The sequence below is a fragment of the Callionymus lyra genome, chromosome 2 (genome assembly GCF_982586985.1).
Source record: "Callionymus lyra chromosome 2, fCalLyr1.hap1.1, whole genome shotgun sequence".
Taxonomy (NCBI): Eukaryota; Metazoa; Chordata; class Actinopteri; order Syngnathiformes; family Callionymidae; genus Callionymus; species Callionymus lyra.
Window position 1 is genome coordinate 19,363,366 of NC_141819.1, and position 22,006 is coordinate 19,385,371.

The 22,006-nt window shown below is 42.4% G+C and overlaps 3 protein-coding genes across 6 annotated transcripts; 1 reads left to right on the forward strand and 2 right to left on the reverse strand.

The window, feature by feature from the left end:
* Positions 1-720: 720 nt before the first annotated feature.
* syde1 (synapse defective Rho GTPase homolog 1) lies at positions 721-6,617 on the reverse strand. 2 transcript variants are annotated; one of them, XM_087783871.1, is made up of 13 exons: positions 6,244-6,617; positions 5,371-5,967; positions 5,045-5,305; positions 4,783-4,960; positions 3,671-3,834; positions 3,512-3,607; positions 3,358-3,446; positions 3,156-3,293; positions 2,159-2,285; positions 1,925-2,100; positions 1,625-1,859; positions 1,363-1,557; positions 721-1,293 (listed from the first exon to the last, which is right to left on the reverse strand). In XM_087783871.1, exons 1-13 carry the CDS (start codon positions 6,311-6,313, stop codon positions 1,088-1,090), a joined length of 2,532 nt encoding a protein of 843 aa, XP_087639997.1. In that variant the 5' UTR covers positions 6,314-6,617; the 3' UTR covers positions 721-1,087. The 2 variants fall into 2 exon arrangements, with proteins under 2 accessions (XP_087639997.1, XP_087639996.1); XM_087783870.1 differs by having other exon boundaries at positions 3,512-3,610.
* A 235-nt stretch (positions 6,618-6,852) lies between these two features.
* On the reverse strand, positions 6,853-11,593 carry LOC148085789 (rac GTPase-activating protein 1). The gene is made up of 15 exons (XM_087783872.1): positions 11,491-11,593; positions 11,206-11,408; positions 11,007-11,146; positions 10,824-10,896; positions 10,159-10,212; positions 9,993-10,091; positions 9,793-9,928; positions 9,599-9,723; positions 9,284-9,529; positions 8,389-8,587; positions 8,226-8,328; positions 8,007-8,139; positions 7,831-7,942; positions 7,654-7,750; positions 6,853-6,989 (listed from the first exon to the last, which is right to left on the reverse strand). The coding sequence occupies exons 1-15, from the start codon at positions 11,579-11,581 to the stop codon at positions 6,932-6,934; spliced, it is 1,869 nt and encodes a 622-aa protein (XP_087639998.1). The 5' UTR covers positions 11,582-11,593; the 3' UTR covers positions 6,853-6,931.
* A 1,066-nt stretch (positions 11,594-12,659) lies between these two features.
* On the forward strand, positions 12,660-21,760 carry jakmip3 (Janus kinase and microtubule interacting protein 3). 3 transcript variants are annotated; one of them, XM_087783873.1, is made up of 24 exons: positions 12,660-12,715; positions 13,754-13,923; positions 13,998-14,240; positions 14,315-14,554; positions 14,752-14,952; positions 15,137-15,250; positions 15,957-16,106; positions 16,243-16,407; positions 17,134-17,169; positions 17,923-17,988; positions 18,117-18,221; positions 18,283-18,405; positions 18,487-18,570; positions 18,638-18,700; positions 18,756-18,854; positions 18,934-19,029; positions 19,156-19,209; positions 20,123-20,188; positions 20,245-20,313; positions 20,376-20,453; positions 20,518-20,751; positions 20,816-20,881; positions 20,958-21,017; positions 21,356-21,760. In XM_087783873.1, exons 1-23 carry the CDS (start codon positions 12,703-12,705, stop codon positions 21,006-21,008), a joined length of 2,586 nt encoding a protein of 861 aa, XP_087639999.1. In that variant the 5' UTR covers positions 12,660-12,702; the 3' UTR covers positions 21,009-21,017; positions 21,356-21,760. The 3 variants fall into 3 exon arrangements, with proteins under 3 accessions (XP_087639999.1, XP_087640000.1, XP_087640001.1); XM_087783874.1 differs by having other exon boundaries at positions 15,957-16,097; XM_087783875.1 differs by lacking the exon at positions 14,752-14,952 and having other exon boundaries at positions 12,661-12,715.
* The last annotated feature ends 246 nt before the right edge of the window (positions 21,761-22,006 follow it).

Genomic DNA, 22,006 nt, shown 5'->3' on the forward strand with positions numbered 1-22,006 from the left:
TGAATGTCTGAACAAAATGGAATAGTGAAACTATTGTGTTGGAACTTAATTCTTTATGGACGAAATAATGCTTGTATATCAATGTGATGGACTGAAACACTGCCCAGGATGCAACTTGCCAAATTAGTGAAGCAGTTTACATCCTTGACTGCTACATTGTTATTGGCAGGAAATAAAATTTGTAGAGTTGCTTATGTTTGTTAGATTTCATGATTTAGTAAACCTCAAGCAAAAGCCAGAAATACTGTGTTCCAACAAAAAACAAGAATACCAAAGTTACCAAACTACGTGTAGCTGTTAGCTCACATGATGGCGACGATGAGCCTTTGGCTATTAAATCACCAGACCAACAGATGTTCTGTTGCCTTATTTACTTGTAAACAACATTAAATTAACAAGACTATTAACTGGATACAGTTAACCTTATATTGATGGAACTTGAGGATTTTAACAAAAGAATAAAATAGTTCAACCATTCACTTTGCAGTAGTTAATTCATAGTAATATTAAATATAATATAAAATCATTAGATACTTGGTGAAACCTCTGCGTGAACAGGGAAACAAACAAAACTGCTTTTTTTCAGCTTTTTTTTTTTTCCAAAGGGACACATTTTTTATCGTTTACCGAGCGGGGAGGAAAAGTGAACTTGACGCAACATCTTCAATCAGTTCAACAAAACAGAATTTAACAGTTGCCATCAACAAATTTGAATTTTGATCTTGTCATAAAAAGTTTTATTATAATTCTGTGCATTTTACATTCCTCGGTTTAACAAAACAGTTCGGGACAAATAAAATCTGCTCAAGGGCCACAAATGGCCCCCGGGTCGAACATTGGACATGGCTGTCTTAAACCGACATGCAATCATTATCTTAAAATCCTATATTTTATATAAATTATGAGTCATTAGATATTTGACACATTTAATCTTAGTGCAAATCAGAGCAATAATACTGACGACATTAACATGTTTGTACCGTGAAGCACTTCCTGACCATATAAGGATCCTTCATTTTTGTCATTCTTCGAAACGTTGTCATGACAATGAAAGTCATGATTATTATCTTCAGTATCACCGTCGCTCCTACAGACAGATCTTGATGTGCTTGGTCAGTTCTCGATCCAAATCGTGGATCAGATTGTCGAAGTCCTTCAGACTGAGGCGACAGTTGAACGGAGCATCGAACTCCTCCAAGTAAATTCCTTCTCCTGCTCCTCCTCCTTCAACATGTTCAACTCTTGCTTCCCCTTCTTTAGACTGGACATTCTCCTCGTCCTCGTCTTCACTCTCTGGAACGGCAACAAACGTGTGAATGCGAGGTCAGATGATTGAAGCAGGGAACTATGAGCATTATCTACCCGTGTCGCTGTTACTTCCTGCCACCTCGTCGTAGTCGTGCTCGTGCGGCGGATCGTTCCGACCGCAGACGCTCCAGTCTCCAGCGTACCGATGTGACACTTTACTCTCCAGCCTGGCCGGACCCCATCCTCGTCTGGAGACCACCGCCCCCTCCCCCAGGTGATGTTGGCCTACGGAAGAGTTGTGAGGAGGTACTGTGGACGAAAGGTGTCGACGTGAGACAAAGAATTCAAATTGCAAAGTTGTATTTTTGTCTCACACCTGGCCACAGCTGGAGCAGATAGTGCAACACTTCGATGTGCTGGTTAAAATCCACGTCACCATGGTGACCCCTCGCTGTCGAACGCCTCCCGCCGGATCCGCCGCTCCACACGTTCTCCGGCTGGGTAAGAAGAACCGGGCCAAAACAGACTGCGAGGTTCTGGTGAGTCATTCGATTGAAGGCGCTGAAGGACGCCACAAGGCTGAGGTGGTCCAGCAGCAGAGACAAGGTCGCCTGAGAGCCACAACAAACATCAACGTGATGTGACATGAAGTAAAGGGAATATTCCACGTCTGTACTTTTTCCGGAGGCGGCAGGCAGGACAGCAACTCCTTGGTCCTCCGAGTCAGCAGGTGATCGGGAACGACTGGGAGAGAAAAGGAATGCCGCAGAGCCAGTTCCTTTTTGACATCTTGGTACAGAGTCCTGGTGATGAGCGGCGATGGCAGTTCTCGTAGATAGTCCTTCAATATTCCTGAGGGGAGACACACGAGTGAGTCCAGACGCCCACTGGACATTCTGGCAAGCGTCACCTGTTAGAACGTTGACGTCCGGGTACAGGTCTTCACTTAAGAATACAGCAGAGCTGTCCTTCTCAAAGCAGTCTCTGAGATCCTTCTTCACCGCAGCAGAACCGCAGAGTCTGTAGAGTCCCACCACCTGGAGGGTCACAACAATACAACCTTGTTCTCAGTGTGCTTGAACAGGCAAACGAGAAACATTTGCGAGAGCGTGCTAAGAATTATAATCCAGATGTTAACGATTCATGATCACTGCAGGTGATCAGGGAAAGACAAGAACGCAGGCTAGGGCTGGATAATTCAAGGTCCCTCAGGGGCCACATCAGGACTGTTGTGAGAGTCCGTCAAGATATAATGAAAAGGAAGGCAGAGAAAAATGTTATGAGATGAGAAATTAACAAGGAAACCAAAAATATTCGTAATACTGTATATTATTTAAAAATACTTTTTAAAATGTTTTGACAGACACAAAACACTAGCAAAAAAAGACGAATAAAAGAAAGATAAAATAGGACAACTGAGCGGGTAGAGCTATAACAATTTTTAATTTGAGTTAGTTTTAGTTAAGTTAATTTAGTCAGAATTTAACAAATAATTAATAACCCAAATAGTTTTGTTAAACACATGGATTTGATTGGTTTTTAATGGGTGTTCTGTGAATCCAGTCAAAATACAACATGTTTAAGTTCAGAAGTAGATGAGAAAGCAATGCAACATCAGCCAAATGGAAGTCTGTAAATTTGAAGCACAGGTACATTTTGTTATTCCAAAGTCCTGATAACAGGACTAAATGCAAGACACTCGAAGTTACTTAAAAAAAACATTGTTTCTAGAATCAAAGGGTCTTTCTTTTCAAGTGTAGTGTTTCCATTCTCATTCATTTGCTCTGTTAATCCCGTCATATGGTTGTAATGTCAGAATCTATAAACCAGGGTTGTGTGCGTTGAGATGCAACATAATTGTTGTAGCCTTTGAGTAAGAGAGTTCTGTTCTTGTCATCCAAATTTACCCTCAGTCCTCGGCGTTCTATTTCATTCACAGTCTTCTGGATCAGCAGTGGAACTGGAACTGTAGAACCTTCCTTCAGCACCAGATGAGACAGCTCCGCACCAAAGACGTTTGAAGGTCCTCGAGCTTTGCTGTGAATCTGTTCAGACAACGACACGTCAATGTTGGTCTATCGCGAGCATGAAGCCTTCGCTCTCGTGTACCGGGGGGTCCCACGTCTCCTGCAGGGACAGCTTCATGTACAAACGTCCTTGAGGCTCCAACTTGACAAAGATTTGTTGTTCACGACTTCCTGCCAACAACAATTAATTGTCATTCTTCATTGATCAATCAAACTGATCAATAAGGGAAACAAACCTTTGAACATTCGCGGGATGGAAACCTCACGCAGACAACAGACTTTGTTCTTAAGCGGACAATCTGCGGCTGTGCCCTTGGATTTAGATCCTCCACCTGCTAGATAGAAATAAAGGTGAACTCGTATACAAGTGGCTGTTGAATTTAGCTCAGTCTTACCAGGAGTGAGCACGACCAGTCGGAGGATCTGGGCTCTCTCCAGCTCCAGGTGAAAGGTGTGGTTCAGGTTCAGGGTGTGTCCTCGGAGACCGAGGGGAGCTGTCCTTGCTCTGGTGACATCGTCAATCTGGATGGCAAGAAATATTTCTTTACTGATGTCAGACCTGTTGAGTCATAAAGACAATGTGTTACGCGAGACACTCATGAGTTAAACCCAAAACATCTAAAGGTTATCGACTAGTTGTGTCGAACGAATGGAACAGGTTACAAATCAGGTCAAAATCAAAGTAGTTTAATGCTCATGTTATTATGGTGACCCATAAAGATGCTAAAGTTTAAGATAAGAAAGGAAACCAATAAGATTAAAACAATTAGAGTCAGACAAGATTAAGGACGAACAGACAGAAAATAATAATAGATGAGATCCAAGAATGAAAAGACAAGATCATAATCTCACTCATGCCTGCTTTTGTGTTGTGGATTTGACACTTCTGGTCTACTTCATGCACTTTAATTTTGAGGGTAACGTTTGCAATGTCAGGCTTTATTTACTTCCAAAGGTAAGAATAAAATGGAACTGTATGATGCTGTTGTTTCAAGGAAGAAGAACCAACATTTTTAAATGCTACAATGGAGTTGAAACAAGTTTAAATGAAGAACTAGTGTCATCAAAAGTCTGTCAAGTCCACTGCCAAAAGGACCAACAAAGAACATGATTTATCGACCAGGATGAAACACACTTCCACAACTTCCACATCACTTGGTAAATTAGGTCATTAAAGGTGGGGTAGGTGTTCTCCAAAACGTTTAAAGCAAGATACATTTTGAGTTTAAAAGAATTGGTTTACCATTTGTTTGTTTCTTTGACATATCCATATCATTTTTTTTTTGTGGTGACTTTTAAATGTTTTTTTTTGTGATAGTCTTTTAAAATTCAAAAGTGGATTTTCACCAATGGCTTTAAAATGGTTCTGGGAGTATTCTCCTGGCTATACTTCGGCCAAAATGACAAACAAAAACAACATGAAAAGGATGTTGATTGAGAAGGAAACAGTTGATGAAGAACTGAAAAGAACAAGATCTACAATCTAAAGAATCTTTATCATGTGTACCTGCTGTTCTTCATGTCCTCCAGCCCTAATAGATGAACCGTCAGTAGACCCGAAATCTTTCGGTTGCATCGTGCCACGTCTGAATCCAAATACATCTGGAAGGAGGTGAAGTCAGAAGAAGACGGAGGATCCTTGGGCAGCGGCAGACGCTCCGGTGAGTCGCCATCGCTGAGATAACCTGTTGCAGAAGTTCATACGTTCCAAAGGTGTATTTGATGCAACTTAATTCATGAAGAGAGAAGGAGAGAATCTAGATTTGTACCTCCTTTACTTGTGGACGACCTCTGGGACGAGTGAGGCAGTGGACACGTGGAGCTGTCCAGGTGATACCTGCTGATCACGTTCTGATCGGCCGACGACGTCACACACTGGTTGGTTGGAGCCTCTTTCCCTCTTTTGCTGCCACGACGGCGAGTTGAAGACCGGAAGCTGAGTTTGCGACGCAGCTCGGGCAGTTTCTTCATCTTCATAGAGATCTTCCTGACAGTACCGGGTGACGTGAGACCTTCAGACACACTTGTTTCTTAGAGAGAGAGGTGAGAACGTCAGGCGTGACAGTTTCAGGGGATATTTTAAAAATGAATGTACCTGGATTGGATATAGTTATCTCATCATGAGGGTTGATGTTCAGATGTTTCCCTCCACTTGACTTGAGTTGCTGTTCGTCCTTTCCCGAGACTAGCTTCCTCCACGTCCTACCTTCTCCGCATGGACCACTGAGGTCCTCCTCCTCTGGGATTGGGTTGTACCAAATGTTGCTGGCAGAGTCTGATGGCGGCTCGTTGGTCCTACGTGACGGCTTCATGGTTTTTCCTGAAGAAAGAACCCAAGATCTGCTGCTGCTGTCCAGATTCTGCAGGTAAGTGCGCTGACAGGGCAGCCTTGTGCCAGCAGGAACATGAGGAACCCCAGAGGAACCTCCTGGTGGGGATACAGGTTTCCGCTGACTGATACAAGGAGCTTCATCCCCTCTGCTTCCCTGCCGGTATTCCCGGGTGCTAAGGTGTTCCTGGGTCAGCTTTGAACTACTTGCCAATTCATTAGCGGCGTGTTTGGATGATATTGCATCCTGAACAGTAGGAGGTGCCATAGAGCCATGTTGTTGGCTTCGCTGCTTTGTTGCCATGGTGACTTGTTTCCCTTGGGGAGACAGCGAGTGATGGTCTTGTGACACCACTGGAACATCTGTAACAAAGAGTTTTCACTGCACTTTTGTCATAAGGATACTTAGTATGGTAATGTAACTGGACACAAAACATGATAGAACTCAAGATGCACACATTCTTATTCACAAGTTTTTTAATCTTTCTGTGGAGTTTAGGTCCCCAGAGAAAACCTTTGGAAACACACCGAGACTACTCCTTGATTATTGGCTACACATCTAACCACTACGTAGAACACTTTTAATGATTCATCCTAACTTCCTGTCAGCAGTGTGTGAGTGTATATAGAGTGCGTCACCTCTCTTCCTGCAGCTCCTCTCTCTTCCCTGCAGCCTGGAAAAAGTTCTCTTGAACAGCGGCTCAGCCATTTTGCCGTACTGTTCCGTTAGTTCTGGACCTGAGGCTCCGAGACGTGGTCCTGGACCACTAGTCTGCCGGAGACTGACCAGGATCGAGGATCCTGAAAGAGACAAACCTCTCACTGTATTGGCTCCTCATGTGTCCAGAGTCTGTCCTTTTTTTAAACTAGAGTTGCAGAACAGGAAATAAATTCCTCACGTTCTTTCCCAACACACCCCTCCTCCCCTTTTCCTTCTCCTTCCTCCCCCCACCCCTTTTCCTACTCCTCCTCTCAGTCCACTGTGGTTGAGGATGTCGCCTTTTTTTTTTTTTCTTTTTCAATTTGTTTTCAGACTATTAAGTATTTTTAGTGGAAAGAAACTGAACCAGTAAATGGAAAAATACATTTTTTTTCCCAGGCTTGCCTTCAGTTGTGTTCACTGACTGCATTAATGACGTTTATTGAGGTGTTGAAAGTCCAAACTGAATAAATGTGTCCTTGTGTGCAGTTGACCACAGCACACATATTTACAGTTTCACGCCCCTATTTCATTAACGCATACACAGATCCAAGAACATTTATTTTATTCTTTTATGCACCGATATAATCATCTTTGATATCCATGAAAAAAGACACAAAGTCAGACTCAGCTGGGAGATGTAAAGAATCTTCGTCCGAGGTCCGTTGGTGCCTCCGTTCGTCCACTGTAAACAAACACCAGTTGAAAGGGCAATCATTTTAAATAGAAACTAGTGGGGAAAAAATAATCAACATTAATTGAATACAACAAAAACATGGCCATTGAGGCAAGGGCCAAAACATTTGAATTCCCACATCATGATCAATAAGTTTTTGACAGTTTTTTTTTTTTTTCACAAGAACATTATATGAATATTTGTAAAACCAATAATCCCACATTTTATTCAAGCAGATCAAAATAACACTTTACTCTCTGAGCATCAGCCCTCTTACAACTGATGCTCATTTCATAAAAAGTGAAAATGTGTATAGAAAGGTTTTGAAAATGCATATAGTTCAAGGAATTCTCCAACCTTTTTAGCAAAAGAACCAATACCATCTGGTTCCATCAATTATTTGAAGATGTGTCGATCTTGTTCGGAAGAAGTTTCGGAACAGGCTCAGTGTAGGTTTTTGCAAAAAAGTTTGAGAACTCTTAAACTACTTGCATGCCCATTGCGTTAAGACATTTTAAATAATTTAAAATGACATAGATAAGGTGAATTTCGGGAGAAAAGGAGAAAATTAAAACATAGATGCAAATGTGCAATTGACAGCTCTGCGTGAGTGATTTGATAGTTTAAAGTCCAGCAGTCGAGTCGTAGGTTATTAGAACTGAGAGAAACTTACACAGGTCTGGTGCTGACTCGACCTCTTGTGGAGCCTCTCCTGACTGGGTTGCGGTAGACATTCAGGTCGGGTGATGTCAGCGGTTTGAAGAAACGAGCTAGAAATAATAATAATTTGCAATATAGTGCAACTGGATACAAGTAGACGTTCTCATGAATGAAAAGTGGCTTAAAATACCTTGGCTGTCCCCCTGGTTGGTTTTGATACCGGAGGGGGGCACTTGTGGGTCAGTGTAGTCCAGGACCCTTTTCCAGTACTCGTTTGTTAGCGACAGCAGTCTAGAAACTACCTGCAAGTGTTAAATCATTATAAAAGCGACAACCGTGAGCATGTCAGTCTCAGATGCTACGAACCTTTGGTTGAATGTTCGTGTCCTTCATGATTGTGGAAGGTGTTGGTTCTGGCAGCCCATGACCCACTAGGGTCGGCCCGAACACACGCGACAGGTTCTTTTGGTCCATCTGACAGGGAGGACTTGCCATGACCCTGAAACATAAAAATTGTCAGCCATGTTCGGTGCACGATCCACGATAGGAACCTCTGAGAACTCTAGCGAAGAGAATCAGTCGTACCTGTAGAAGTGAATCATCAGAAAGGCGAGCGTGTCCCTGTTGACCCGCGGCAGGTCCGCTACAGCCCCGGTAATGGCCGGTATACCGGTGCACTCATCCATCTCTGACCAGAGGAACATCAGTTGGAAAGGACACCCCTTGCATGATCAGGAGGACAACATACCAGAAGCTTCCATGAAGGTGCGATGGAGCCGAAAGGTGACCAGAGGCTCACTCAGCTTCCTGAGAAAGTCCTTGAGCAGTCCACAGATGGCGTGGATGTCCATCACCTTATTGAGCTGCAGGGACACCTTTCCACGCAGGAATTGTCCACGCAACTCCCTCACCTGCTGTTCACCACCAGGGACACGATACAGCCCCCTCTTGGAGCCAAAGAAAACACTACAATGCCCATCAAACACGTAGATGCAACGTTTCATAGGTGAGAATAAAGAGAACTTGTGCATAAAACAATAGCTCTTGGTGTGTGGCAGCAACTTTAAATGATTGAGACCATTTCATTTCAGATGATTCCAAAAGATGCGTCGACAGCAGTGGAGTCAAACTCAATCACACAAGAGGCCAAAATCCTTTAGATGCCGAATAAAATTTAAATTTACCAAGAAGTATGAGTCTTATTATGATATAGTTCTTTCATTCTAATTAATCAATTTGTCCACCTTAGACAAGTCTCAATCCTTTAAGAAGACTCACAACAAGACTACACAATTGTTGACATTCGTAATCTATAATACTCATCTTACCTTAAATCATTTAACTAGAGTCTTATCTCGGGGTCAAAGTGCCCCAAAAACAAATGTTTTGCAGTGTCCTTTGTGTCGTCTCTGGGTCAAGGTCAACGACCTCCCTGGCTTCCAGAAATGTCTGACACTTTTTTTTCCCGACCCAGAGATAACACGAGGGTTAAACGTCACAATATCAACATGAAAACTAGTCTTAAATGAGGGTCAACCAGCCGAAGAGCCACATAAAATGACTTCGCAGGGAAGGATTTGACCCCCTGAGCTTTGAGTTCGACACGTGTGGTCGAGACTCGAGGTACTAGCCAAGTGGGTCACCTCAGTAAGGCCCCGCCTCTCGATCTCCCTCACGCATTCGACGACCAGCAGAGGAACTCTGGGATGATCCAGCAGAGGGAAACCCTCCAGGGTAACAGACTGGGCCGGACCTTCTCCGGCGGAACAGCTGCCACACTTCGCCGTGCACTCTGGATGAGTGACCACGCGACAGTTCCTGCACTTGACCACGATCTTGCCGAAGCGAATCCTTTTACCACAGGGCGAGCAGGTCTCCGGCCAAATGACCTGAAGAGGGACACACGGTCCAGCAGGTCAGCGGGGGGCGCTCAAGTTCGTGGGACAGTAAATCTGTACCGTTTTAGATGAGAAAACATGTTTTCGAGCTGGATAACTGTCTTTGGTTTGGAGCGTCTCTGGAAGTTTTTGTATTTCTACTTCAATAACAGCTTCAGTAATGGGAGACCAAACAGACGTTTGCTCTGTAGCTGAAAAAAAATAGAGCCCACTCAGGTATTTTAAGTTTGAAAAGTTAGTGCTGATATCTTCACCTTCACTGCCGACAGAAAGTGGCCGCTCCTCAATCACACTAGGTTCAGGGGTCTCTTGAGTGACACCAACAACCATGTGGATCATCTGCCCCGTTTCAGGAGTCCTGACAGTCGTCTTGACAATAGTCTCAATCTCCTACGGGACACACCTCTCGTTTCAATTTTCTGCAGATTATGAACCTTGACTTTTGATCGGTAACCTTGTCCAAAGTCCTCCTGTCCGACAGATCGGGAGAGAAGGTTCGTACTCGTCCTCGTTTTCCCATCATCGTGCTGACAGGTACTCCCATCGAGGACCGCTGCAGACATCCAGTCGAGGGGGGTTCAACTTCAGGTGGACACAAGGGAAACAAACGATCTACAAACCCTCTTCTCCCGGACTCTTGACCTCAGGGGTTTGATCACAGTCTGGTCAAGATCCTGGAACAAGACCAAGAAAGATCTTATGTGTTTAACTAAACAAGATCACCTACAGATTTGTTGAAGGAAATGGCTGTTCAAAGAAGAAAAAGAAACAATTTTTTAAGCATTTTCTCTCTCAAAAACTAATAAGTCACCAAAATGGGTAAATTAAAGTGACTAGTAAACTCACTGTGAGGAAGTAACCCTCATATATTGCAACCTTTTTCCAGCGCCCAAAATCATACTTGAAGATGGCACTTCTACGTCACTTTTTCAGCGATGTGTGATTGGCCGAGTTACCGATACGTGATGTTACCGACGGGCTATTCTCAAAGCAACCACCCCAGATAGACAGGATATGACGATGCAAACCAAGATTACTAGCGTGTGAATTAATGCAAATATAGTTTATCAGTGAGAATAATTCTACAAACATACAGACTCATCACTGTTGATGATTATTTTAAAACTAAAAGAATAAATAACAAAATTAAATATTAAAAAAAATCGTCAGAAAGGCGGCGCCCTAGCGCCCTCTAAGGGCCAGCCATCACTGATGCGCACACACACACACTATAGCTCTATATACTGCATGCATGATGAAATGGTTGAAAGCTTCAAAACCTAACCATGTCGTCGTCAGTGCGGTCGTAGCTAATGTCGGAGTGGGACAGGAAAGAAGACTCATCAATGGCCGACAGTCTGAAAATACAGTAGTTACAAATTTAAAGTCAGTTTTGTTGGCCTAGCAACCAGGGTCATGTTTAGATTATGGCCACAGGATATGGGGAAGTCTGCTGCATTATAATCACCGTTTGTTGTTCCGAGACAGGGTCACATTTGCCCCCCGTTGTTCAAAGGTGGCGATGAGCGACTTCTGCTCGTCGTTCAGACACGCGCTCGACTTGGTGTCGTTGACCAAGATGTCGCACATCAGCTGCATCTGTCGCTGCTGCAGAATAGTACATTTGTGAACTCACAGGCTCATGTTAGTCGTTGAAGTTTACCTACCAGGTATTTATAATCCGCCTCCATCTTGTAACGCCTTTTCATCTCCACGTCCAACTGATTGCGGGCATGTTTCAGTTTGACCTCCAGGGCGGCTTTCCCAACATCCGACTTCACCAGTAGCTCCTTGTACTCCTTCAACTCGGTCTCTGCGTGTAACCAGCGCTTCCTCACTTGCTCTAGATTCTTCAAAACTTCCAAAAGTTCTGGCAAAAGAGCAAAACCTGGTCAACTTTTTTTTGGCCGAGGTCAGGTTTCTAATGCTGGACGACATCTTAAGACACCCACCAATTTCAGTGGCAAGACAAGTGTCTTCGATGGAGATTCTTTGGAGACAAATGGACAACAGCTCCTCAAGTCGTGGCGAGGAACCATCCATCACAGAACGAAACTCGCGGGACAGATCGTCCTCACCGATGCTGTTAGAACATCCTGGGATGGGAGGATAGAATGGGACGGTGAAATCTCCATTTAATATCAACTTCTTTTGTATTTTTTTTTATTACAAATGCTGTTCTTTTAACTTAATAAAGCCATTTTTCTTTCTTTAAATAATATCCAAAATGGATTAAATTATAGTACGTGCTCAGTGATAATAAATTAAAAGTGAATTAAAGTTGCGATCTCTCTTTATATCACTAGTTTAATTTGTGAACTTTCTAAAAACATTTAAGAAACACGGATTTTTTTAAACTAAGAAATTCAGTGTTTTAAACAAATCATCTGTTTTTGTTTGTCGTTTTACTCGTGTTTTTCTGAGCCACACATCCAATTTGATTTATTTTCTTAAGATCATATCTTTGTCCGTCTTTAAAAACAGGTTTTAGATTATTATTTTTTTAAACCAAAAAAAAAAAAACTAATTCTAAATAAGTATAATTTCGTGAACCGTGTCTGGAACATACCTGGACTTCATTTTAATCCATCTCGTCTACTGGTCGCATTTTCTTCTTCTTCGTGTTATATGGCGGATGACAACTCATGCAATTTGTTACAGCTGCGCGTGCACGTCTGTTTACTGAGTCATCGGCTGATTCCGCGTTCCCTGGTCACGTGACTCCTCCATCAGTATTATTTTTAGCTTTACTGCAACACGAAATGAAAAATAAAAAACAAGGTTTATTCACTGTATACTTTGTCAACCCGTAAAAAAACGACGTGTCTATTTTTGGTTCCGATCTTGAAATCAGAATTGCCCTAATTATTAACAATTGTACTTATAATAAACTGTGCACATTTTTTACATTTTACATTGATATCGATTAAACTAAAATAATAATATTGATTAAAACCGCAATAATACTTAACGCGGGGTGTCGAGGATCGTTGTGATGTGCAGGAGGCTCCAGCAGAGGGCGCTCTCACGAGATGCTGGCCGGAGAAGGGGGAGGTTCGAGGTGAGGAGGATGCAGGGAAGCTAGCAGCATCGGTACCAACACACACACTCACACACACACACACTCTGTGGACTTATATCTGCTCGTCATACAACATGCACACATGACACATGGAGGTAGGACGTTGCCAGACATGTAGCATGTAGTCGATTAGATAGTTTGACACGCAGGTACACACGTTGAAGTTTGAGCTGACGCTAAGTGTGTGTGTGTGTGTGTGTCACCTGAGTGTGTCACTGCTGCTTAAGATGTGTGTGGGTGTGTGTGTCTGACATGTGGACAGACGTGTGTGCTGCTGTGTGTACTTGTCACTCCAGTATATGGGCTGATGCTAGGCATGGTTATTTTCGACTGGGAGGTGCTGCCTGTGTATTATTATTAATAATAATAATAATAATACTTATTTATACTCAGGATATCACTGGTTATAGTTATAGCAAACACACAACTCACGTGTACTGCCAACACACCGTACTGTCAGGGTAATACCGCTTTTATTATTGTGTAAATTCAAGAGTTATGACACAACAAGTATTTTACTAGTGCTTCTTAAAGTAAACACTACACAAGTACCTCTTAAATGGCAACTAATGTGTTTATTCAAGTGTGTCTTAAATAGATCTTGGACTCTATTGTACTCAGTCAGTTTGTGTCTGTTTGTACTACACTCTCTTTTCATTTAAATATTTATGTTAGAACATTTCTTCTTCTTTATAATCACGCCCACTCGGCTGTGATTGGTCAAGACCCAAGGTTTTTCAATAATCTCGGAAGTCTTCTCTCCCAAGCAACTCCTTGTATAAACAAAGCAGGGTGTGATTACAGCTGGCTGGATGAGAAGTGAAGCCATTATTACATCATGATGCTCTCGTAACCTCTCCTTTGTCAGGATTTTAGACAGAGGAGAACTTTATAAAGTATTAAATTCAAAACATATTCATGATGAGAGACTTACTACATCTTTTAGAGGAAAACCTCAACATTTAAAACATGTGAGGGAGTCATGAGAGTTGGGTTTTTACATTAGTTGCGCTTGCTTCACAAATAAACCTTACTTATTGACTTACTTTAAATTATTAGCCTGAATATAACAAGTCTAACGCTAACATTGACTTGAGCGCTTGCGAGTTCTGAATGTAACAGTCCTGTGACAGTTCTCGAGGGACGGAGTTCTCCGCTGAAGGTGGGGATGTCAAAGCGAGCGGCAGGTGGGCGGGGCAAAGGGGAACGGTCTGACGCCATGGCGACCCTTCAAACTGCCAACGAGGAGCTGCGGGCCAAACTGACCGAGATCCAGATAGAACTTCAGCTGGAGAAGAACAAGGTGAGGCAACGAGAAGATTCGAAGGAGGAGACGGGCGGGAAGGTGTTGACGTGTTTTGTGTTGTGTGCTCGCAGGTGAGTCGCCTGGAGCGGGAGAAGCAACAGGAGCTCAGGGCCGAACACCACCGGGCCACCGTGGCCATCACCGACCTGAAGACCAAACTTCACGAGGAGAAGCAGCGGGATATGGCCGTGACCAGAGAAACCCTGCTGCGGCAGCACGAGACGGAGCTGATGAGGGTCATCAAGATCAAAGACACCGAGATCCAGCGTCTGAACGGACTCGTGGTCACGGTGAGGGATCTGTCCAGCGACAAGGTAAAATCCTCCCGTTTCCTGCTCGCCTTCCCGCCCGCGCTCCTCTGAAACTCTCTGGGGAAAAAACCCGACAGGCCCGGACCAGCCTGCTGACCGAGGTGGAGGAGACGAGGAAGAACTGGGAGGTGGATCGTACTCGGCTGCAGCAGGAGGTCCAGGAGCAAAGGGTGGCCAGGAGGTCGGCGGAGGAAGCCCTGGCAGCCTCCCAGCAGTCGTGTCTGGCCCGAGCCGCCGAGCTCAGATCCGCCCACCACCAGCACCAGGAGGAGCTGAACAGAACCAAAAGGGACAGTGAGAAAGAAATCCGGCGACTGGTAAGACTCGCCTGTGGATCTAGACCCCGCGTGACCACCATCATCAGTCGACTCTGTCACCTGCTGTGTGTGGACCCCCCCCCCCCCCTTCATGCTATCATGTTCTCATGAACCCCTCACTCTAATAAAACTAAAAAAAAACACCACCTCAACCTGAGCCCCACCTCACCCCCCACTCCCTCTCACCTGTGTGTCAGATGGATGAGATCAAGCTGAAGGACCGAGCGGTCAGTGTGCTGGACAAGGCCCTGGGTCTTCAGGCTGGACACGCCCACCGCCTCCAGTTGCAGACTCAGGCAGCCGAGCAGCAAATAGCAGCCCTGAGAGACGCTCAGAGGGCGGGGCTGCACCTGCACGGACACGCCCCCAACCCCTCCCCCCATAGTCTTCTTCACATTGTAAGCCCCTCGCCTTCCTGTCTTCCTTCATGTTCTACTGACCCTCCATTGAGCTGTTTACTAAAAAAATAAAAAAAAAGAGGGCCGTTGTCATTGTCCTGACTAATACTGCCAACAATGATGGATAGAATGTGAAGCGCACGTTTTTTTTAAGAGTCTGTTTTGGTTTTTTTTGTGTGTGAAGTCGCAGGAGGATCGTGACACTCGCAGGTTTCAGCTGAAAATCGCTGAGCTCACTTCGGTCATCAGGAAACTGGAGGATCGAAATTCTTTGCTGTCAGAGGAACGCAACGAGCTGGTAATGCTCAAACACACGCTCAAAATCAACAGTAATATTATGTCTTCCTACACCATTGATGACCTTAACCTAGGCCTGAAGAAAGTATCAGTCTTGCCTTTAGATTTCTTTTTTCTTTAATTCATTCTATCTGAATTTTTTTTAGTAATCTATGTATTTATTATTTCTGTATTTAATTCTGTCTTAGATTTTTTATTTAATAATTTGTTTTTATCTTTACGTTTAATGACACTTATTTCTTCATTCCTGCTTTTATATATTTTTGTTTATATCCTGCTTTCACTATTTTATATTTAATTCAGAATTTTTTTTTTCATTCATTTTATTTTGCACTTATATTTTATGTAAAATTCTGAATTTATATTTTATCCTGAATTCATATGTTTAATTAAAATTGAATTTATATTTTTATATTTAATTCTAAATTAATATTTTACATTTTATTTTTATTTTTATTTTATATTAAATTATGCATTTACATTTTATGTTGAATTCTGCATTCATATGTTTATTTAAAATTCTGCATTTTTTTAAATATTTGATACTACATTTATAATTTTATGTTTAATACTGCATTTATAAGTTTATATTTAATACTGAATTTATAATTTATATTTAATTAAGCTTTTATATTTAATTCTGCATTTATATTCACTGAAACAAAAAAGATTTAAGTTTTAGTATTTGTTGCGTTTGTTTATTTCAGCTGAAGCGGCTTCGAGAGACAGAGAGTCAGTTTCTCCCACTTTTGGACAAAAACAAGCGCCTAACCAGGAAAAATGAGGATTTGTCAGTGGAACTTCGTCGCCTCGACAACAGGCTGCGTTCTATCACGCAGGAAAAGCTGGTAACTATGGTAACTTTTAAACTTTTAAGCCTGAACCGCTTCACAATCATGATTGACAGATCCCGACCGCTGCTGTTAAAAAACTGTGACGAGCTCTGGGCTGATCTTGGAGTGACTAACCGACCCACTTCTGCGATGTCCACAGAGGAGACCCTGCTCTCTGAACGACCTGGACCGCAGCCACAGCAGCTCTTACCATGGCTACAGTCAAAGCAGCAGTTACCACGGTTACAGTCATGACGAAGAAGAGATGGAGTTTTTACGCCTTCAGGTTCATGAGCAGCAACAAGTGATAGAGAACCTGTCAAAGGTAAATGTGCTTAACTACTACCTCGACACAGTTACTTTGATAATACCTCCATCATTACTGCCACTACTAAACAAGCCCATGAGTAGCTACTTCTAATCTTAGGTGTTTGAAGTATTTATATCTATGAGGTACTTTTAGTTCATGATGCAACTTTATATTCTTTGATATTCAGTTAAAGTTGGTGATGTTTCTGAAGCACGTCTGGCTCAAGGGTTCAATGCAGTTGCAGGAACTAATCCAACTCTCAGGGCTGTGGTGAAAACGTTGCCATGGTTACAACAACACGACGTCTTCTAGGGATTTAGTGGCTCTTTTTAGAAGTTCTTACCTCCGTTCATATTCTTCTCACAATCCTCACGGTAAAGTCATCTGACGAAGAAGGTTTTGTGAATGTGCAGGAGACAAAATTCTTCCCTCTGACGACCAGATTTGAACTCACAAGAAACTTTTAGGGAGACCCTGAAAATGACAGGAGGTGAGGAGCAATTGAACCTTTCTTTACTTGGTCGAGATCTTCACACTAACGCTCACTATTCCCTGTGATAACCTCCACGACTGCAAGTAGTACTTCCACTCTCCGCATCTAACTTGTCGACTGCTACTAATGTTCATCTCTTGCACTCAAACTATAAATATACCTTCAGTTTGTTTTATGAATGTTTTTTTCAGAATTCTCTTAATTTACTTTTGTTTATTGTTTATAAATAGACTGAAATGTTGTTTCAGGCTCTGGAGACGACAGGATACGTCAAACACGTCATTGTGAGTATTCAAAACAATATGAATACTGCACGTTCTAGTTACTAAAGAAATGCTTCAATAATATCTAGTCTATGTTTAGATTTTTTTAATGTGATATTTTACTTTTTAATTATGAATTTATATTTTGTTTAATTCAATTCAATTCAGTTTTTTTTAGTTTTTTTAAACAAATTTGTACTTGTTATTTTCTTTTTAATTCTATATTTATATAATTTCTATTTGGATCTATTTTATTCTCATATCTATTGTTAAATTATGTATTTATATTTTCTTTTTAATTCTGATATTTTCTTTTCTGTATTTACATTTTTCCTTTTTTTAATATATATTTTTTTATTATTATTATTATTTTTAGATAAATATATATTGAATTTAATTCTCATGTTTCGTGTTTAATTCTTTATTTACATTTTTCTGTTTACTTCAGATATTTTCTTAATTCTTCATTTACATTGTTTGTATTTAATTCTTGTATTTTCTTTTTAATTCTGTATTTATGTTTTTTGTATTGAATTGTGATATTTTCTTTATTCTGTATTTATATTTCTTTATTTAAATCTGTATTTATATATATATTTATATTTACCCTGCATTTAGAGTATATTCCAAAAAGTCTAGGGTTTTTTCATGCACATCTGCGTTTTTGTTCATTTTTGTTTCTATTAACATTTGTAATTTCAAGCCTCACTTACATTTAAACCATGTATTTACTTCTGTCTTTTATACTCGGCAGTGAAATCTTGTGTCTTTCAGGAAAGAGACGTGATGTTTAGAGCGCGACGTACGGAAACCTTTAGGAGGAGGACGTTCAGATCCAGAGTGAGAATCCTCAAAACACACACTTGTTCATCAGTGCATGTATAATGACGAGGGTGTGTGTGTGTGTGTGTGTGTGTGTGTGTGTGTGTGTGTGTGTGTGTGTGTGTGTGTGTTGTGCTCACGTGCAGGTGGTAGAAACGTTCTTCGGCTACGATGAAGAAGCGTCCGTGGACTCTGATGCGTCTTCTTTGTCTATCCACACCGACAGAACTCCTGACACCGAGCCTGAGGAGGTGAACACACACACTTGTAGTGACGCTCTCTTGCAGACTAGGTCACATGATTCTGTCTCAGGTCCACGAGGAGGGAGATCTCCGGTATCGCCAGCTGACTCAGGAGTACCAGGCCCTCCAGCGAGCCTACGCTCTGCTGACCGAGAGCAGCGGCGGCGAGTACGACGCCGAGAAAGAGATCAAGGTGATTTAAACCCTGACTTGTCCTGTTGTAAATCCAGTGTAAATGAGCAAGGCACTGACGGACTGGAGGGTTTTATTACAGACAAGGCAGCAGCTTCTGGATGAAATCAGCAGCTATGAAACTAGAGTCGCAGATCTGGAGTCAGAACTGAACCAACAAGGACGGGTGGGACAACACACACACATAGACACACACACAGGCACCTGACGAGAGGGGTTAACTGTCTTAACAGGACGTCCAGTGGGTCAAGGAGAAACATCTACTCTATCAAAAGAATCATCAGCTGCTGGAAAAGGTTTTGTTTTGAACTAACTTGTCAGTAAAAGTAATGTTAACGTTGTCTCCTACAGTTGAGGCAGGTGGAAGGTGATGAGCTGCGACTGAGAGACGAGATGCAGGACCTGAGAGACCAGAACGAGTTGCTGGAGTTCAGGATCTTGGAGCTGGAGGTGACGCTTTCAAACATCAGTGCGAGACGAGCACCAATGAAATGACTCTCTCCATCACACCTGTACTTCCTGTCCACAGGAGAGGGAGCGTCGCTCGCCCAGTTTGAACTTCCCGCTCAATTTCCCTGAAGGTCTCAGTCCACTGCAGATATTCTGTGAGGAAGAAGGTGTGGCTGTAAGTACCTGAAGTCTTCCATCCATATGAAAATATAAATCCAGATGAACGTTAACAATAAAAAAGTATCCAGTTCTGGACGTCCATCAAAGTCAAGTCATCACAGCACAACTCTTGTTTTCTCAGGACGTCGTCATTAGTCAGCTGATGAAGAAGTTGGACATTCTTGGAGACAATGCTGTAAGTTTCATTTTTATTTCTTATCTTCATGTTTTTGTTGCCATTATGTTTCCTTTTTTTTGAATGCATTAAGCTTGTTTTTCATAATTTTCCTTTTTCTTTGTCTCCATTTTTACTTCCTGTATTTGCGTTATTTTTTTCACTGGTTTATAAATGTCATGCTATGTTTATTTGTTTTATACGTGTGCTTATGATGTGCTTATTGTTCTTATGTTTTTATCATTATATATGCTTAATATTATTAGTTAATTTAAAAGGGGACACCGAATTTCATAAAACACATGGTTAAAAAAGCAAGTATTAGCCAAAAGGCTAGTTTTCGTCTGTAGTCCCCTGGCCATGTTGTAAAAAGTCACATTTAAAAACCACATAACAATAACAATAGAATACAAAATCCATATGCAAAAACTTACTATTAAGAAATAGTTAAGATATTAAGAAACCCTTATGTATTAACCCTTATGTTTTCTCTGGGTCAAGATGACCTAAAGGACCCAAAATAAATATGTTTGTGGTATCCCTTTTGTTATCTCTGGGTCTAGGTGAACGACCTCCACCACTGCATATATTTTATTGGGTGTTGTTTTGAATGTTTAAGCGTAAGTGTGTTTCTGGAAGCCAAGCCAACACAAGGGATACCACAAACACGTTTATTTTTGTGCATTTGGGTCATCTTGATCCAGAGACAACGACAGTGCACCTTGTAGTTTGAATTAATACAGTGGGGATACCACAAACACATTTGTTTTGGGGCATTTGGGTCATCTTGACCTTGAAATAACAGTTAATTCTGGTTTAACTTACTGGCCTTAAACTTACCATCGTGCTTAAAACGCCTTATAGTCCCGTGCGCCTATAGTACGAAAAATATGGTAGCCTAGTTTTTATTTATTCGTTGAAATCTTTCTTGTAGAATCTGTCCAATGACGAGCAGGTGGTGGTGATCCAGGCCAGGACCGTGCTGACTCTGGCAGAGAAGGTAAGACTCCAGCTCTGACCAGCGTGAGGGCGAAGCTGATGTGTTGTTTCCATCAGTGGCTGGAGTCTGTCGAGGTGACAAAGTCATCTCTGCAGCAGAAGATGTTGGACATCGAGAGCGAGAAGGTATGTTTAACGGGGCGCATGTTGCGTCAACATCCTGGTGCTGACAGAGGAGACTCTTCCAGGACCTGTTCAGGAAGCAAAAGGGATATTTGGATGAGGAGCTGGACTACAGGAAGCAGATGATGGATGAGGCTCACAAGGTTTGGAGACTCTCGCTCCCAGATCCAGGTTTTTTACTTCTGAACCATCTTTCAACTCCTTCAGAGGATCCTGGAGCTGGAAGCCATGTTGTTCGAGGCCCTTCAGCTGGAGGAGGTCTCCAGGAGCGACGGCCTGAAGGGGGAGGAACGTCGACTGGCGGACGTTCTGACCGACCAGCAGAGGGAGCACCTGAGGGAGTCGGTGGATCAGTGGAGGCGGTCGGTCATGTGTGAGCTGCGCGAGCGTGACGCTCAGATTCTCCATGAAAGGATGCAGCTGCTCCTGCTGACTCAGCAGGTACTACAGGTGTAGGTGTGCGGCTTCACCTCTGTTGTTAACGAACAAATGTCTACTTGTGTAGAGGAACAAGGACCTGGAGGAGATGCTCGACGCCCAGAAACGACAGATTAAGGAACTGGAGGAGAAGGTTTGTGATCCCTGTGTGTTTTTAAAGTGTTTTTTTTAAAAAAATCAATGTTTTTCTTTGTTTTTTTCCCCGACAGTTTCTTTTCCTCTTTCTGTTTTTCTCCCTTGCCTTCATCCTCTGGTCCTAACAAGCTCCGGTGAGTGTCGTCAAATAAATCAGGTTTAATAAGTTGTACAGGGCTGTCAAACTCACTCGTGTTATGTGGACCACGGTACTGTTAGCTCGAATTAAAGTAGAATATACGGTGACCTATAAAGATGCCAGTGTTTAAGATAAGATGAGATAACAGGGGTTATACTTAAATCAGACTCATACTTCCTCTCACAAACAGTTTCGGGAAATGTAAGATAAATGTAGCCTTGTTCAAAGATTTTGGCCCCTGCATGATTGAGTTTGACACCCTTGTCCTACTGTGTTGGTTTAACTCCTCTGTGACGAAGTTCCTTATCAGGTCTGTTTCTCACTGTGGTTCAGATCCTGGAGTCATTCCAGTCCAGCTCTCAGTACTGGACCTGCTCCGGACCCTCTCCCCCACCCCCCTACCTTCCCCTCTCACCCCCGGGGTCAGACCACACCTGCACAGACCTCCATGATTCTGGTGCCACTTTACTACAGGACTTTAACCTGGTTCAGTGTTTAAACTACTGTGTTGACTAATCGGTCTAACCAGGTTAAATTAACCAGGTAAACAGACTCGTGTCAGTATTTCGTACCTCCTCGTGATGACTTTTGCCTCCCGTGTCAACCCAGTTGATACCAGATGAAAACATCAGTATTTAATCGTCAATAAGGAAAATGATATAATTTATTCTTCTTAGTGTATCTTGAATGGATGAACTTGTTTTTATGTATAAAAAAAAAGAGAAAAGAAAACTTTGATATTTTTTTACCCTCAAATGTCTGAAATGAATATTAAAAATGTTTTAATATGAAGGCGTGTGTCTGTGTGATAACACTGCTCTGTGTGTGTGAGCTCGGCTGCAAATGTGACAAATGAATTTAGTTCAGGAGTGTTTGTCTGCAGGACGCCCGCTGTAATGGTCAGTGACCTGCTCGTGTGTGTTCAACTGAGAACATTAACGGGACAGTTTGTGAAGCCGGAGCTGAGTGTGAAGTCAGAGCTGC